Consider the following 18602-nt stretch of genomic DNA (forward strand, 5'->3'; position numbering starts at 1 on the left):
ACGCATTTAGAAGGGACGCGAACACAACCTTGTCTGTTCTTGTTCCACCTTGCAATGTTCTTTTCCTCTTTTCTACATGATTTGAAGCATATCACCTCCTCACCGACAAACAGGAAGCAAGTGCGTGGGCCTGTCAAATGTCAGTTCGTCGTGACCCAGATGGTCTCCTACTCTGCTATATTTTCTAGCTCCTTTTGCGGCAGATTGCTTGCTGAGGAGATTACAAACTATAAAACGTTTTTTTCCTCAGAAGTGTCAGTTTCTTTTGGACCGTCATGTTTTACATCTTCTTCGGGTTGTTTACTTCCAGACAAGGCTAAATGTTAGACACTGCCACCCATTGGAGAAGTATGTAACTACACCTTAAATTATACCTCATGCTTGCATCCAAAGTGCTTCAAGTTGCAAATTTCCTTCATAACATCTTTCTCCAGGTGCAGGGTGGCACATTTTTATACTTTTTTTTTTTTTTGCATGGTAATATTGTCTCCAACGTGACGGACTGCAACAAACGACAACACAAACTGGATGTGCCACTGCGCACGGTAAACTCCAATCTCGTCAGTCACACTGGATTTAAATGGCAATAGAGTGATGCTTTATGAAGTATCGAGGATCCTGTTCATGGAAGTCATCCCTGCGATCAACACCATCATCCCCGAACTCCTCTCCTCCAAGCTTCTCCAGCTTAGCGTCTTGCCAGGCATCTGCAAGTGGATCTAAATTTTCCTGACGGGCAGGACATCGCAGGTGAAGCTGGGGGACACCACCTCATCCACACGCACCATCGGCACCCCAAGGTTGTGTCCTCTCCCCACTGCTCTTCTTCTTTTACATGAACGACTGCACCTCAGAGCACCCAGCTGTCAAACTCCTGAAGTTCACAGATGAGACCGCAATCAAAGAGCTCATCAAAGATGGCGACAAGTCTGCATATCATCAGGAAGTGGAGTGACTGGAGCTTTGGTGTGGCCAACATCAACACACTAAAGAATGTAGAAATGATTGTGGACTTTAGGAGGCTTCCTTCACCACAGCTGCAAGTCATGCTGTCCAATTGTTCTGTGTCAACTCTCGAGACCCTCAATTTCTATGGAATTAGTCTCACAGTAGCTGAAATGGGAGACGAACATCAACTCCATCCTCAAAAAAGCCCAGCAAAGGATGTACTTCTTGCAGCTTCTGAGAAAGCACGGCCTGTCACAAGAGTTGCTGAGACAGTTCTCCACAGCGGTCATTGAATCAGTGTTGTGTACTTCCATCAGAGTCTGGTTTGGGGCTGCCACAAAAAAAGGACAAATTCTGACTACAGAGGGCAATAAAAACTTGTGAATGGATTGTTGGCACCACCCTACCAACCCTTGAGAACTTGCACTCCACTCGAATTAGGACAAGTTCCTATCAGACTCTCCACATCCTGGCCACCAGCTCTTCCAACTCCTTCCATCGGGTAGGCGCTACCGATCACCACATACCAAAACTAGTAGCCATTCCAGCAGCTTCTTCCCTCTTGCAATTAAGTCATTAAATTCCTAAATTAACCTACAATTCCACTTCCAGTTTTCTGCTTTGAGTTGGTGGTGTCACAACCTGCATTCAGGTAAGAGGACAGTCGAAACACAGTCAACTAAGCCCACAACATGTTTTGAACACAATTTACGAGGCGATTAACAAAATATACTGTAGCAGGTAAAGGTAATGAGTTGGCACACACGTTTGGCCCGGCCAAGTTGTGAATCACTCGCCTAAGCTGGTCCTCTTAATCAATAGCACATTTCTCAATGGCTTGAAGCAGCACAATGGAAAGATGCGGGGGTATCAAAAAAGTCATTGACAACGCAAATCACAATTTCTGAACCACACTCGATTTGGAGAGCTCATAGCTTCAAAAATAAAGAAAAAGAATGTAAAAATCTTACATTGAAGCAATTATCTATTATAGGATTCCATTTTTAGAGGTGAGGTGAAGTCATTCAATCAGCTGCTGATGACAGTTGTGGTGATGTTTTTCAAGATCCAGACAAGACAAAGTATTATGGCACGAGGGAAAAAGATTCTTCCAATTTAACCTTTGGTTTCCTTATTCTAGGAAATGCTAATGATTTAAAAATTCAGTTATAAACAGATGCAGACACATTCCATAGTAGTAGTTTTGTTTCCCCCCCAGGCACACAGGGGTGATTTCAGACATTTTTGGACTTCGTGAAATGCAAAAAGGTGTTTACACCCAAATATGTTTTGGTTCAAAAGCAACTCTAATAAATGACAACATTACCAAATTTACATTTTAAATGGGGTACTTTCCATTCAGTGGACACTCAGGTCACAAAACAGATTTCCCTCTAAAGATGACTGTGTCCTGCCTTGGACAATCAAAAAGATTGATGAAAGGGCCATGAAAAGACACCCACTACAGTTGTGGATCACAGTCTGACAGAGATGTACTTGAGGTGCTGGGTTTCCCCATGTCGACTAATTTAAAGTTGTCTTCACGTCATCAACTTGCTGATGGACGCCTATGCTGCGTGACAGACGGTACGATGACTCCAAAAGGACACGTTCATTTGCAAAGGGCTTACATCCAGGAGTGGGAAGGTAAGGGCATGAGTGGGTGCGGGGGGGATGCATCCTGTGTGTGTGGTGTTTGCGTGTGTGTGTGTGTGTGTGTGTGTGTGTCTTTATTCATCATCCAACAGGCACATGAGAAGCACAGAGATATATAAGATGCTGCACACCTGCATAGCTCTGACTACGGACATTGCCAGCTGACCTCAACCTCTTACCAAAGTTCAGGGTAAGCTTCAATTGCTCTTTTTAAATAATGTTACAATTAATAATCATTTACCATTATGTTAGATACTTGGAAATGAGAATTTCACTCCATTCATTTGTATTTAATTTACTACTCTAAGCAATGTATTTTTCCCCCACAGCATGAGTTTATTATTGTATTAAATAATTGGATTCATTATCACGAGAAAAGTAACTAGTAACTCATGTGACTATTATTCAAAGGGTATTATGAGATATTAGTCAGAAAGCATACATTTTGTCCTGAGTTGATTGTGGATGCAAAGTTCTCATCTTGAACTAAATTGTAAGAAATGTCAGAAGACAAATTTGTTTGGATCTGTGCCAGATTTGACATTATGCCAAATTGGTGTTCTTTGAGATTTAGTCAGTCAACATTTTCAAAAAGAGTTGTATCTGTAATTTCTCAAGCGATAAAATGATGTAACATCAAGCGCGGTTGCCCTGGACACAAATACATTTTAAATTGTGCAGTAGCAAGTGCAGAGGAGAACATGATTTAGTCAGCAGAGCCTCTCACCACCTGTTTGAGCATGCGAAGTGTGTATGAGGTGCCTGACCAGCCCCTTCTTGCAGTGCCTTCGACTGACTCCTCAACATGTTGCTCAGGAGCGAGACCGTCCGGGAGCATAGCAGACTGCCGGCATCTCTGGCTCTCTTCCTCGTCCTCGTGCTCCTCCTGTTCTCCTCCTGCAGCCTCAGCAGCGCACACAGCACCACGGTGGAGCACGACTTCCACATTGTGCACAACGTCGACAACAGAAGTAAGCTTCAATTGAATTTCAGAGGCTTTTCATTTCATGCTTTAATAGTAATGATATTAAATCTTATTTTCATTCGTATAAAACTCATTTAAGAAAGTGGCATAACATTTTAAGACATGATTAAAATAGTTTATATCACAACTAGTTTTTGTAGGCATAAAAAATTAGATTCTAAATTGTACATCTATTTAAAAAAAAAACTTTTCGAAACCTTTGTAGTAACTTCAAACAGAGCTATACAGCAACTGTTCATTCTTAAATGAAAAAGCCTGAGTTGAAGCATGACAAATTTATTTTATTATTAACTGCACTGGTCATACATTTTGTTACTAAATATAATGTAGAATATTGGAAGATCATGTATATACCAGTTTTGACATGGACTTTCATTGACCTTTTAGAGTTCCACAATTTGATTAACGTACATGAAGCTACAGGTGTGAAAAGTCCCTCCTGTAAACTTTGATCCCAAATGTATATCATACCGTATTTTTGATAGAAATGATGCACCTGCTTGTTGTCCAGGTCCAGAAATCGACCCCTTCTGGTACGTGGGCCGTGGCGTGAGACCCATCGGGCGGTTTGGGAAGCGACAGAGCGCTGTTGAGACAATGGGTGATGTGGGGATGCAGCCTGTTGTCAGGATGCTGGCGCTGCTCTTCAACAGTCTGCAGAACAAGGAGAACCTGCAAAAAGAGCTGCATGGAGAGACCAGGGACTGGCTCCCATGACAATGTGCATCCCTCGCTTGCATCAAACCAAAAAAAAAAAAAACTTTGCTTTGCTTTACACAACACGCTCATTTGGTGTTTCTCTCTGGTGATTGTAAATAAAATCAATCTGCAAATGTGTTTGTGTACATTCAGAATGACTAATAAAGGAGAACTTAGTGCTTAGGCATGACTGACTTATTGATGCAAAACATCACACATCCAAAGTGTTTCAAGTTGCAAATTTTATTTCCTTCATAATACATCTTTCGCCAGGTGTAAGGTGGCACATTTAATGAATACTTTTTTTTTGGCATGGTATTATTTTCCCCAATGTGACAGATTGCAACAAACAACTGGACATAAAGTGGATGTGGCACTGCGCACGGTAAACTTCAATCTTGTCAGTCACACAGGATTTAAACAGCAAACGAGTGATGCTTTATCAATTGTACTATTAACGTGGGACATAGTTCCATAAATTCCCGTGTGAAGTCAGTGTTATACTACATTGAAAAATGATTAAACTATGATTGGTCAATATACACATTATAGCATATCCATTTTTTTTAGTCCATACATATACATACTGTATATTAAATTCGGAGATGAGATTTGTACAAAAATACAGGACACAGATTGGACCCTTTTAACTGTGCTTCTCATGGCATTTGTACATCACAAACATGCTTTTATATATGACTCCAAGAATGGCAAAAGATGGGATTTATGTGCAAAAATACATGAAAAGGTTGCAAGGAGGTGTCGCTCACAACAAGAGGTGGAGCAAGTGCACAGAGGCAGATGGATTGCGCCCTATTTTTTCCATTTTCCACCCGCCAGTCAAGAAATCAATGCTGCACTCGTGAAATTCTAATGGCTGGAATGAGGAAAGAAAAACGAAAAAAAAAAAAGCAATATTGTCATGTCAAATAAGAATCATGATAGCCTTATTTCCCCATTATAACATTGTCCTCAAAGTTTTAAATGCAGGCATACACTGAAAGCACTTGGAATCTGAACCACTGAGGGGAAAATGAAGCTCTCTTATTTGCGATATGCATTTAAAAAATGTCCTAGAAGTACAAAAATAAATTGCATGAAACAAAAACTGTGGTTTCATGACTGGTAAAATCTGCCCGCTAAAATCTAAATGTGACATGAAAGTTCGGACAGAAAAATATCCCGCTCAAACAAAAGGCCACTAAGTTGAAAAGTCAGAGAAAATGAGAGTAGAAGAAGAGAACACTGCAATGGATGGCTGGCTCGTATTTCACCTTCACACTAAAGATGAAGGCCAGACGATCGTAGTTTCTTGTTGATTCATTAACGTGATAGTGTGCACCTTCGGTAATCACTCATTAGTATGTCACCTGCGGGTACTGTTTAATTAATCTTGAACATTTTGGTAAAAACTCTTATTTGCATTCTAGAAGAACATTAGATGAGAGAATGTGGTGTCACAAGATATTACATTAATAGACTTCTTGCTTCTCTCTTAACACAATGTGCTAACAATGAGAAAATAGAATAGAAATTTAAGCTATATATGTGCACCAAGCTAGTAGTTCAATATTTAGAGGAATATTTTATTTTGTTGGTTTCAAGAAGCTAAGCTACTGGCTAGAACTCTCATCTAAAGCTCCACAAAAGATAAGAGATGAGCACCAAAATGCTTTGCGACTAGTTTGTTTTTGCGATATGATAACAATGACAACAGACCCTTTGGTCATGGATAAGATGCACATTTCTGACCTTGGAAATGTGTATTGGAATGAGAGTTGAGTTTGGAAGAATTTAGTGTACAGGTACACTGAAATGTGATATCACAACTCCGGCGCCCATTGTGAATATCAAACGCAATGGCAGTGTTACCCCCTACCTGTGAATTGCTTCTCCTGAATGGATCTATTTTTGCAGATTTTTTTGTTATTCACACAAAAATTAACACCACCTATTTGTTATTTTTGGAGTTCAGGCCAAAGCCTCGTCTAATACAAATAATTACTTTGGGGCCATCTTGTGGTGTCTTGGAAGTGTGTTGAAGTGAGGAGAGGCGCTTCATTGAGACAGACCAATGCACCCCATAATAGAAAAGTAGTGGTTTGCCACATTCTTGTGGCTCATGTGCCTATCAATAATTATTAACTTATTTAGTGGCTGTGTCAAAGATTTTTTTTCTATCTAGGACCGGGCCTGATCCATAGCCTCTGCAAATAGGAAAAGATTACGTAAAATATATTTATCTGCAGTTGTTTGGGTCATCAGTCACATTTATTTATTGTTGTTACTACAATGTTTTGATGTCAACCTCGGAAGGTCCAACCAGGATATTTCCCACTTCCTGGAATGATGATAAAATGCTAATTGTCCCCCCGGAATGGGAATTATCATCTGATAGCTGCGTGTGTGCAAAAGAACAATCATTCATGAAATCTTGAAGGGGGCTTCATACCCAGGACCCATGGGACATTCCAGCCTGAACTGTGGGTAAATGTCTTACAATTGTTAGTATTAGATAGTGTAATGACATTGTCTATCCTAGTCACGGTCGATAATAAAGTTATATATCCGCACACAGAGTGTTATTGAGAGGTTTTAAGGCAGAGACACAGATTGTCCACTTATCTTTGCTATAACATCCCATCAATGGCATGAAAGGGCTGAGTGCTTTGGGGGCCGCAACAGGGCAGGTGGAGGCTCCTGTTTGGGGTGGAGCTGGAGGCGGACGCTGAGTCAAGGCACTGGATGAGTGGGTGAGAGGGAGGGTGTGTGTGTGTGTGGGGGGGGGGGGGGCCTTGTCCACAGGGCTCTGGTTTGTGGCCCTGAGGGACTTGTGCTGCTGCTCCTTTCTGATCGACACTACGGCCGAAGGACTTTCACTGACTGTTCTGGCTCCATCTTATCTGAAATGGGACAATTTTAGTATATGGTAAAAAGGGTGGAAAAAAAGAGCACAAGACATGTGAGTCACTTATATACAGAAATTCATTAATGACAGTAGAAATGTGTTCAATACCCCACAAAACCCCATTTGATTTATTTTACAATTTTCAATCAAACTTAAAAAAGGAGGAAATTAATTTCTCTATCCAGAGTGACATAAAACACTTCAACATGTCAATACTTATCCCACTTTTAATATTGGGGTGGAGGATACAAAAAGAAAATACTTTTTTTTTGCAGAAAGCTCCGTAATTGATGGCAGATGACAAAAATAGCTTTTTTTTTGTGGTAGGAAGAAAGTTACTTTTACCCATCAAAGAGCACAAAAAGAAAATGAATTTCTCAAGTAAAAGTGGTAACATGGAGATTTGAATTTGAATTTTTCCTTCTGAAGAACATGATATTATGCAAACAGTTGAAGTCTCCAACCATGTGCATTCTGGGGCTCTGATGTATTTTTTTTTATTACTGCAAACAAAAATCAATAAATATTAAACAAAACATTTTGCCTTTGTGCTTTCAACGGTTATTCTAAAATTAGCGACTTGACTATAAACAACATAAATTCTTTAAAGTCTTTTGTTACTCCATGTTGATGCGACTAAAGCAAATCTGAATCAGTAGCATATGAGTTGATGCTGGTGAGGGGGAGGGGGGGATCAGAAAACAGAAAAATAAATAGCTATTCAGTGAGATTAAAAGGAGTCTACTTCTTATTGGTTGATAAAACAGGCTTGCTCTCTTGTTGTGCAAGTTTCCATTTGGCTGCTTTACATCTAATGGAGCTTTTCAGCTAATTATCCCGCCGGCCAGCAGACATATTCACTTTTACTTCCATTCAGCTAGCAAGGTTTTGTCTTTGCACAATAAGGGAAATGCGTGATATTAAGTAAAAGTGAATAAAGTGTCTCTCCCTCTCGCACACTGACACAACACACACACACACACACACACACACACACACACACACACTTTAAGGAAAATATACTTCTTCAAATTAGCTATTATTTTGTACATTTTTTTTTAGTGAGCTATCGAACAGATCTTTCACTAAACAAGAATCATTTGGGATAACATGTTTTCTTCTTACTACTTTTTTCCTTAAAATATATAAAAATCTTGAAATTAAAAAAAAAAAAATTCAAATACAGTAAGACCAGCAAGAGCATGTTGAATTATTTATACTGAAATACAAATCTTTATTTGGTACCTTTGAGTGGAGGGGCTGGCAGCTTCCTCCTCTGATGGCGTGAAGAGTCCAGGGTTTGTGGCTACATTGTCAGTCAAACAACAGACATCATCATAACTCTACTAGATATGCTCTATATAGCAAATTTAATAATGTGTGCTACATGATTAGGTACCTTTGCTGTTGGCTTGAACTTGGAAATGTGATTGCACACAGTCACATTTAACCCTGCTGTTTTAAGAGCCGATATCCTGGCCTCAATGTTGGATATCTAAAAGTAGAAATAAAATGCAAGATAATTGATTAGTTTGTAAAATTCTGCACTGATTAAGACAACTTGGGCACATAGGGATTACTTGTATGCATGTTTATACAGTTTGAAAGTAAAGTAAAGGCTCATTTGGGGTAGAATGTTTCGACATTATCATCCAGAATTCCCTCTTCCGAGCCAGTTTGTTGTGTTCTTCCAGAGAAGAGCCCAAAGCATTTCAAGGCCAGTCAGATCATAGTTTTCCTATTGGGTTAACACCAGGGGACTACTCCCGGTGGGATATGCCCTGGAAACTCATTTCGGCCACTTATATCCAATTTAGCTGTTGATCTCTGACTTCATTCCTCCCTCACTCGTGAACAAGATACTTTAACTCCTTCACTTGGATCAGGATCTCATCCTAGACATGGAGAGGCACTCCACACTTTATGCTCAAGAGTTGGAAATTGCCGCTTGATAAAGTCATAAAATGTAAACACCAGACATACTTACTGAGCCCACCAAACCGGACACACACAAAGCCTTGGCTCTGCCTCGAAATATCTGTCAATTAAGGTTATGAAAACAATTAGTGCCTAAGGGGCAGCCTTAGCAGTGTCCAACCCTAATTGGAAATTAATCTGACTTACTGACAGACTGCATTCGGACACCAGTTGGAAAGGAACCAAAAAAACCAAGACAAATCTGAATTTCTCCAAAGCCACCCAGATGTTCAATAGCCTCACATAGCATGGGAGCATATTGCTAAATTCCCCCACCTTCACCAAGCAGTCAGCTTGAATTCTATTTGATCTGTTCCATTACTAACTGTGATGACCAACAAAGAATTTTTCTCCAGTACCTGCATTTCAGATTGTTGGACCTGCGCAGCAGCAGTAGCCACCTGGTCTTCCAGGAAAGCCAGCTCTGTGTCAGTGGTCCCACTGCTGATATTGCGGGCACACTGCTCCAAGTCACCAAGTGCACCCTCGAGGCCATACACGGCACCAGCAGCCAGGTAAACCTTCAAGGTGACAATCATTGCGGTGCGATTAGCACTGGAAAAACAACTTTAGGTCATTGATGTGAGAGAAAGCATTGAGAGTTACATTCTCCTCCATTTTGGTGAGCCTCTGGTCCAGTCTGCGGGTCTCAGAGCTGCTGGAGATGGTGGACAGGCTCTGAGTGTCTGAGGGCGTGCAGCTATCCCCTCCTGCCTCACTGATCAGCTCCTCGGTGGCGTTCAAAACCTTCAACACCTCTGTGGTGATGCTGCAGAGAGAGGCCGCCGAGTACTTCTGTGTCATTTGAAGAACACAAACAACATAATTTTACTATGAGCTCTACCATGAATGTTATACAGTGTGTCCACAAAATATTACATGATACAATATTGGGATGTCTAAACTAATTCAAACAATGATAAATATGACCAAAGATTGTCATGTGTAATGGTGAACCAGTATGCATGATCACTCAAGGCAAGATGGAGGGAGGGGAAAGAGCTAGATTATTTCATCAATGTTTGCAGTGTAACTAGAGTTACCCTCATTTTAATTTATTATTATTATTTTTTGGGGGTAACCCTATCTACCCTCCTTCCAACAAACAAGGGACACTCTGGCGCCATCGGGTTGGATGAGGGCTGCCTGCACAGCAGGCCCTGCAGGTTGGATCGGGGGTCAGTCCCTACGGCACCCACCAGGTAGAACAGGTATCAGGGACTGCCCTGAGTCCCTCGGTGTGGGACGTGTCCCATCCAAAAAGCTGCTCTTGGGTGGACCCATGGGCCCCATCCTCACCTTCAATTAATTGGTTGGGTTCCTCAGCCTCCCCCTTGCAGGCACAGCAACTACAGCAGACTTCTGTCAGTCTTTGTGCATATTCATTTCACTGTATCCGCAGTCACACACCCATTGGACTCTTTCAGTAGGTCTGGGGCCACTCACTTATTGCGAGAACCCATGAAAATGCCAATTTTTCACTTATCTCATCCAAGAGAGTTTTATAATTTACATAATCAATCCCACCACACTTAAGTTGTGCAGAGGGTTCATGAACGTTGTCCTGGATGCTTCTTCTCCTGTCCTTGGCCTGTATTATATCTTGTCCTGGCCTTCTCTCACAGCCCCATTCAATACTTATATTTAAAGTTTCATTGTTGTAGATGTAATGACTTACTTTTCTCATCGTGTTTACAGTTCGTGCTTTGTCTTCAATTTCTCTCTCCCCTTGAGAAATTTTGTTCTGTTGGACTGATGATCAACAAGGATTCTCAAACTTCAATTATAGTACTAAGAAACTACAACGGAAGCATAAAATCTCCACTATTAGACAGTAAAACTGTTCTGGCATAAAGTGATACAGATACTCCAATCTCCCTGAGCTACAAACTGAACAGGACACAAAAGTCTCCAATCAATGTTACCTTAAATGTATATTTTTGGATTGTGGGAGAAAACTCCTAATTATTAATAGTATTAGTAGTCTTTCACTGCTGCATTATTGTATTAGGAGTGGCGACCCCTAACAGGACAAGACGAATGGAAAAGTAGTAGTAGTATAAGACGTAGTAATCTTTCTGGGTTCAAATTTGTAAAACAGTGTTTTATGTATTTCAGAAAGTGCCCGGTCAAAGCTTAATGATGTTAAGGGTGTAAGTCTGAGTGGTATATATTCTCAGAAGTACATTGACCATGAAAAGGAAGAGACAGAGCTGTTCTCAATATGAAATGAATCACTGGCTGAAGCTTTAATTAGTAGATGTATTGATCCCTCTTCAACACATACTAATAGCGTGACAAAACAAAGAGCTTGAGCTGCTAACACCAAAGAGGATGTAGCTTTTATGGTTTTGTCGTTGGTTAATTAATGACATTTTTCCTGGACTAGAAGCATTGGCTTTTATATACATTTTATTTTCAGTTTTACAGACGGACCAAGTTTTTAAACCGATAAACAAGGGTAGGATTGAAAAAAAAGTCAAGCATACAGTAAACAATTTGTAATAACCGTAACCCTAATCATGAATAAAACATATTGACAATTATGTTACATAGATTTAAAAATATTCTCCCTGTATCTATGTGGGTTTTCGCCAGGTACTCTGGTTTCCTTCCTCATGCAAAAACATGCATGGTATTATTTTATGTTTTAATTAAATCACTCTTGTGGAAGCATTTCATTAAAAAAAAAAAATTATATATGTATATATATATATATTAGTTGCTGAAAAAAAAAATGGGATTTGTAGGAACTCTTAAAAAATGCTTCTTCCTCAATGTCTTGGCACTACAGTGTTAAATGGCAGATTGAGAATCTTTTATTTCATCAAGGTCCAAGTGGCCGATGGTGCTTCCTAGAAGAACATCTTTGAGGTGGAAGACCTAGATGTATTTATAGACACTGTACTGTGTTACATCAAGAACTGCGTGGACATCGTCACAGTGGAAAGACGCAACCGGGTCTACCCCAACCAGGAACATTGGATGACCAAAGAGGTGAAGCAGCTACCGAAGGAGAGAAATGTCTCCTTCAGAACTGGCGACAGGCCTCACTATAGCTTGTGCCAACCTGAAGAGAGGCATCAGGAAAGCAAAGGAGGATTTTAGGAGGAAGATCGATGACCATATGGACAGCAACAACAGTAGGCAAGCGTGGACGACAGTCCAACATCTCACCAACTACAAACAAGTCATCAGAGCTGCTGAGAGCAATGCTAAGCTGGTAGAGAAACTGAACCTCTTCTATGCTCGCTTCAAGACTGATCCACCAGGAGAAGTTACATTGGCATCAGTGACCGCAAGGAGTCCTGCCCTCACGGTGGGGGTGCATGGGGTATGGCGCACACTGAAGGGGGTCAACCCACGGAAAGCATTGGGCCCCAATGTCATCCCAGAGCAGGTTTTGAAAGATTATGCAGACCAGCTTGCTGAAATGTTTACCACGATTTTCAACCAGTCACTGACAGTTTGCAGTCCCATCCTGCCTGAAGACTTGTCATCCCCGTAACCCAAGAAACAAATCACAACCATCCTAAATGACTACCGGATGGTAGCACTCAAAAAACTGGTTAGGAATCATCTCATATGACCTTCATAACCTTGAGCTTGGTTCCATACCAGCTTGTCTACAAGGCAAACAGATCAGAGGACACCGTGAATACAGCACTCTACACAGTTCTGTATTCACGGCGCCCTCTCCTGGAAAAATAAGGTAATTATATCCGGCTTCTTTTTGTGGATTAAAGTTCAGCGTTTAACACAATCCGACCACATGGCCTAGTAAGAAAACTCCTGAACTTCTGTCTACCACACGCCTCTGGATAAAGGACTTTAACAACGCTCACAAAAGTTCAGGATTGGCCTCCACACCTCCAGGCCCCTCACACACCTCAAGCTGCGTGCTGAGCCCCCTGATTTTCACCCCCTACACTTCATACTATCCCCCTATCCGTACCAGCAACACCATTAAGTATGCAGATGACACCACGAATTGGAAGGAAACCACCAAAATAACTGAGATGGTCATTGGGAGTCCTCTGTCCACATTGGAGGATCTTAACAGTTCTTATTGCCTCAGGACAGCCAATGCCCTCCTAAAGGACTCCAACCACCTGGGCCACTCGCTGTTTGTGCTACTGCCATCGGGAAGACTGTATAGGACCAATAAAACTGAGACAAATAGACCGCTTCTTTCCAACTGCTGTGACAGGCCTAAACAATCCCTCTAATGTGTGAAATACTGTATACCAATGTAACAACTCCAGTTTTCAATATAGACATCTATCTTGTAGTAACTCACAATGCGCAATATTTAATTCAAACCTGACTCAAGTTTGACACATATGCAGTTCATACAGATTGTATGCAATAGCCGACGACACTCAAAAGGCAGCACAATGAGCCCATCATATGATATTGTTTATTCAAGTACCTACACACTTTGTGGTTGGGACCAAACCACTCAACTTGAGCAAAATAGCTGAGTGATCATACAGTTTTGTCTTGGCCAAAACTAAAACTTTTGCATCAACTGCCAAACTCGGTGGAGTTCAGTAATATATGGCTTTGATTTGAATTGAATTGTGCTGCATTTGTGGTCAGAATTAGGATGTATCTCACCAACCTTCATGATTGCTTTCGTGACATCATCATCTATGATGAATGTTGTGAATGCTTGGCCACCACAAACCAGTTATCCCTGTGGTGAATTTTCCAATCGTATAACCCCCTGGCTATTATGATTATAGGCGTAGATAAAGTGCTATTGAAGTGCACACTATTTACCATTTACAGTACCATAGATATAGTGCACTATGAATTAGAGGAAAGCTGTTTTCCAAATTTAAATTAAGGAGATCCAGTCAGTGATCCAATCAGAGCAAGAAGTTATTTACACATCAGATATTAATCAGAAATCAAGCAGTCTTCTCTGTGAGCCATTTTGGATCAATTACAATAGCTCAAAAAAAGGTTAGCCTGCAGTGTTGGACATTCCTGTCAATTATAGTTATATACCACACATCATACAGTGAAGTACTTTAAAGTGATCATAAAGTAATTACAGTTTCCAATGCACCAAGGTATTTTGGTTGACGTCACACAGAGTTACTGTATTTTGCAGAAGAAGCCTCATGGCTCCCAGCATGCACTGTTCTGATGCTGATGCTGATATAGACCCAAGGGGCTCTAAAGTGTGCACGAGTTGTAAATAATTGACTTCGAATTGTCACCTTGAGTTAAAATAGATTGTCACCGATTGATTTCTGAGGAGTCATGTGAAACCCACCAGAAATACTGTAGCTCACACGATTACATGTCACACATACTGTCAGGGCCAAGTCTTACTGGTGCAGACTTGTTACTGGCAAGTCTGGTAAATAAGTCTGACACTGCTCACACAACACCGACACAGGACGTGTATTTTTAAGACTATTGAAAAAAAAAATTGGGCCTCTAGAGTCCTTGTGTTTGCATCAATACCAGCCACAATATTTGATACAATTGCAAAATCTAATACGATTCTGTAGTTATTTAAAAAAAAGAAATCATCAAAATGATGTACAGCAAGAACATCTGTTTTTTAGCTAGGTAAGGGAAAGTAATTAAGTATCTGAAATATGGGAATGATATTTGTCTGTCGGTTTATACCACTGCAAATTAATGTACAATAAAAATCATGAAAGTACTTTTAAAATCAACAGCTTCGCTGACAGTATCGATTCTTGAAAAGGCATGTACAAATACAATAACCTATTGTGGCTGGGCTAGCAAATGTGCAACATCTGTTCCTGTAGTCGTTCTTTATGAATTATTAGATAGCTTTGTAAAGACAATGTTTCATATTTCTTTAACTGTTTATAGTACGATACTATTTATTACGCATATACATATTACGCATATTGTGCAGGTGGCCATTGATGTTATTCGAAATACTTTTTCAATAAAATTGAGTTTCACTATTGTGAGAATTAAATAACATTACCACCCAAATTATATTGTATTTACCATTCAATATATTTTTTTTTTCATTTTTTTCCTTTTTAGTAGAAATAATTTTACCATGGTCTTTGAGATAACGACATAGAGGATGAGTGAGTGCCCAACAAGTAGTACAGCTTATGACGGTTGTTCTTTCTCTCAGGTACAGACAAAAACCATGATGACACTCCCAAGAATGGACTATGGCACCTCCTCCTCCCCCCTGTGAACACGTAGTCTACCACAGGACTACATTTGAGGGAAGGCTGAGTCATTGCTGCCTGAGAAATGTCACTAACACCACAGTGTGAATGATAGAGACATAAGACTCATTGGTCGGAAAAGTCCAAAGTAAGTAATAGATTTGTAATATGCACGTAAACAAATGTGTGAGGATTTTAATCAATATAAAAGCTGCACTGGCATATTTTCTTAACGTCCAGATATCTCACCTGCCGTAAAAGAGAGGAGAGCAATTGAAGCTTCTGCCTTTGCTTCAAGTCATTATATGTCACTCCTGACACACGCACACACACGAATAAGGAAAGATACAACCAGGCCAATGAAAATCAGAAGTTGAGAATTGAGAAAGAGAAGTAACAATGGTTGCATCTCATTTGTTGGTATGGAGTAATGGAAAAATAAGGCTGGCAAAATGAACAGGAAAAAACAAATTTGAGGAAAAAAAAACAAGCCAAGCAGATAAGTAGCATCCTAAACGTCCCTTCTGTCCTCTCAACTCCTTACCTGGTTGTCGGACAGCACCACATCCTGGGAGGATGGCGTAACGGCAGGTGAGCTGGCAGCACTGGAAGCGCTCCTCCATTCTGTCATCTCCTTCTCCAAATCTCGCCTGTGCTGTCTCTTGTTTTTTCTTCTCTCCCCTCTTTTCTGCTCCTTCTCATCTGCAACCTCATCCAAACTGCCCCCTCTCCTCTCCGACCTCCTCTCCTTCACCCGGCCTTCTCCACTCAGTGGCGGACTTTTTATTGACCTCTCACTTATCTCTTGACCAGTCACTTGACCAGCTGGTTCACCCGCTTTTTCCCTCAATCTAAAACTTAACCTTGGATTCTCCCTTTCCGAGTCTTTCAGCTTTTGTCTGCCACTGTGTTTCTCCATGAGCTCCTCCTCAGACGAGCTGCTCTCTCTGCTGTTGGTGCGGCTCCTGACCAGTTTACTAATCCTAGATTGGAGTTCTTCCTTCAGAGGCTTTCCAGACATGGGTCCCAAAATGGTCAGGTGGGGCCCTGGAGCCAGAGAGTCTGGTGAATGTGGGCTACTCGGGTCCTTTGAATTCAGGATGACTTTGTCCAAGTCTTGGGATTCGGGGGTGATGGCATCGAATTTGAAGGCTTCCGGTGCGGCTATGCTCATTGGCGCAGAGTCAGGAACAGGTTGGTCTTCACTTAGCCCCCTTTTCAGTAGATCATTCAGAAGAAAACCACTCCTCTCCTTCAGGAGAAAAATATTCACACAAAAATCAGAACATATTAAATACTCAACTATAAAGACTATTTGGTTGACAACAAACAACACAGATTCAGGAGTTTTAATAGTAGACATGAACAAGGCAGTGCAATAGTGCTTAGCACATCTCCCTCAAACTTTTGGGATTCTGGGTTTAAATCTACTGTATATCCGTTTGGTTCTTGGCACCTCCAAGAGCTTCTGGTCGGGTGAATCTGAAGCAATGTACAAGAGTGTAAAGGTGGAGCAACTCAGAGAGGGAAATTGGAGAAAAACCTTTCAAGATTAAAAAAAACCATACAAATGGACTCAAAAGTGCACAGGAAGTAAGGGAAAGGAGGCCAGAAATAGGGGAATGTGGTCCCTAATACATGCTCCAGTTAGGAAGTGAGGTGAAGAATTCTGCGATAAGAGATGTCTCAGGGAGGACCAACTCACTCCAACAAAGTTTTTACTTTAGCCAACTGCCTAAAATGAAAAAAAAAAAAAGATGGCTTGGGCAACTACACTAATTTGCCAATTCAGTTTTAAAATCAATGTCCATTAAAAAAAAAAAAAAAGTTCAAGACTGTTGGGTTTTCGTCGTGTGTCAAAGTGTCCAAGTCAACAGAAGGAATGGAGGTGAGGGGTAATCAAGGGGTACTGGGACCAAACACGATAACCCTTATTATCTTATCATTAAAATTCAAAAGCTTCAATGGCATTCAGGCTTTAATGTCCTTATGATATAACAAAAGAGGCTTCAAGGAGAAGGCATTCTTTTCTTGAGTGGGGCATAGATCTGTCATCTGCATAACAATGAAAAAAAGAAATCAGAAATGACATGCTTTTGCAGGATGGAGCAGAGTGGCAGCGAATATAATGAAAACACCAGGGGCACCAAAAAAGAACCTTATGTGGAACTCCATAAGGGGCAGAGTGGGACTTCAAGCCACGAAGGCTTCCAACTCAAAGTTCTGCCTGCCAAATTGGACCTAAACCACTCAGTAGCCTACAACTAATGCCCACTATGTGCCTCAAACGAGCCAGAAGAATACTGTGGTCCACAGAATCAGATACTGTAAAGCTTGCGTGTGCCAATCATCCATCAGCCATTTCTTTTTCCGAACTGCAGATTTGCTAGAACCTAACCCATCTGACTCTGGGGAAGAGGAAGGGGACACCCTGGAGTTATTGCCAGCCAATCTCAGGGCACAGACAAAAACAACCATTCAAACCTATAGGCTGTTTAAAGTTCTTTATTATAACCAGCATGCATGTTTTTGGGATGTGGGTGGAAACCAGAGTACCCGCAGAAATCCCACGCATGCACGGGGTGAGCATGGTAACTCCACACAGATGAGACCGGATTTGAATCTGGGTCCTCAGAACTGTGGGGGCATGTGGCAACTAGTCACCTATCCTTCTGCCATGCTGCATCCATGTTAGGGCATTATACATTTGAAATAGTTTGGTAAAAATTTGCCTCATTACAATAACATTTATAAATTATCACATTAAATTGAGCATGAATTATTTAATATGTTTTAAAATATATTTTGCATACATGTAAAAACTGCTCAATCTGCTCAGTTTAAAATTCATGTCTGGTCCTGTAGTAAATATACAGTATGTGCCCTGCGATTGGCAGGAGACTGGGGTGGAGGGTGGACGCCACCTCTTGCCAGAAGTCACCTTGAATGGTCTCCAGCAAAAGAACTCTGCTCGAACCAAAGACGTTATGCGCCTCCCAGTGGCGAATCAAGGTTTCACAAAAACATTTTAAGATTACACAAGTAATAAATGTATGAATATAATGTAATATAACATCCAACCCTAATGCTGCGCTCCACCCGTTTCTGTTTTAATAGCCTGTGCTTTCTTATGTATTGTATTGGTTGCTTCAAATGAATTGCCTCGCAGGAGTACCAATAGTGGCGTTTCAATTGAATTTTTAAAAAGAGCTTTTTACCACTGATAAGTGAATATTTTTAAGGTCAG

General features: G+C 40.8%; 2 protein-coding genes across 4 annotated transcripts in view; one reads left to right on the forward strand and one right to left on the reverse strand.

Moving 5' to 3' along the window:
- The first annotated feature begins 7 nt into the window (after positions 1-7).
- On the forward strand, positions 8-4457 carry prlh2 (prolactin releasing hormone 2). Its single transcript, XM_061804780.1, has 5 exons — positions 8-1450; positions 1561-1600; positions 2533-2794; positions 3388-3575; positions 4101-4457. The coding sequence occupies exons 4-5, from the start codon at positions 3410-3412 to the stop codon at positions 4304-4306; spliced, it is 372 nt and encodes a 123-aa protein (XP_061660764.1). The 5' UTR covers positions 8-1450; positions 1561-1600; positions 2533-2794; positions 3388-3409; the 3' UTR covers positions 4307-4457.
- Positions 4458-4512: 55 nt separating this feature from the next.
- Positions 4513-18602, reverse strand: part of myripb (myosin VIIA and Rab interacting protein b) — a 96036-nt gene continuing 81946 nt past the window's right edge. For all 3 annotated transcript variants that reach the window (XM_061804777.1, XM_061804776.1, XM_061804778.1), the window contains 6 exons: positions 15900-16607; positions 9780-9968; positions 9533-9694; positions 8596-8691; positions 8442-8502; positions 4513-7191 (listed from right to left, as the gene is read on the reverse strand). In XM_061804777.1, coding sequence (XP_061660761.1) covers positions 7148-7191; positions 8442-8502; positions 8596-8691; positions 9533-9694; positions 9780-9968; positions 15900-16607 — 1260 coding nt within the window. In that variant the 3' untranslated portion in view covers positions 4513-7147. The remainder of the gene's footprint in view (positions 7192-8441; positions 8503-8595; positions 8692-9532; positions 9695-9779; positions 9969-15899; positions 16608-18602) is intronic.

Source organism: Syngnathoides biaculeatus, chromosome 19, assembly GCF_019802595.1.
Source record: "Syngnathoides biaculeatus isolate LvHL_M chromosome 19, ASM1980259v1, whole genome shotgun sequence".
NCBI classification, from domain to species: domain Eukaryota; kingdom Metazoa; phylum Chordata; class Actinopteri; order Syngnathiformes; family Syngnathidae; genus Syngnathoides; species Syngnathoides biaculeatus.

Excerpts from the sequence above, each read along its gene's own strand:
- prlh2 (XM_061804780.1), top strand. The coding sequence starts at position 3,410 with ATGTTGCTCAGGAGCGAGACCGTCCGGGAGCATAGCAGACTGCCGGCA. Across the intron at positions 3,576-4,100 it reads GCACAACGTCGACAACAGAA|GTCCAGAAATCGACCCCTTC; the intron begins GTAAGCTTCAAT and ends CTTGTTGTCCAG.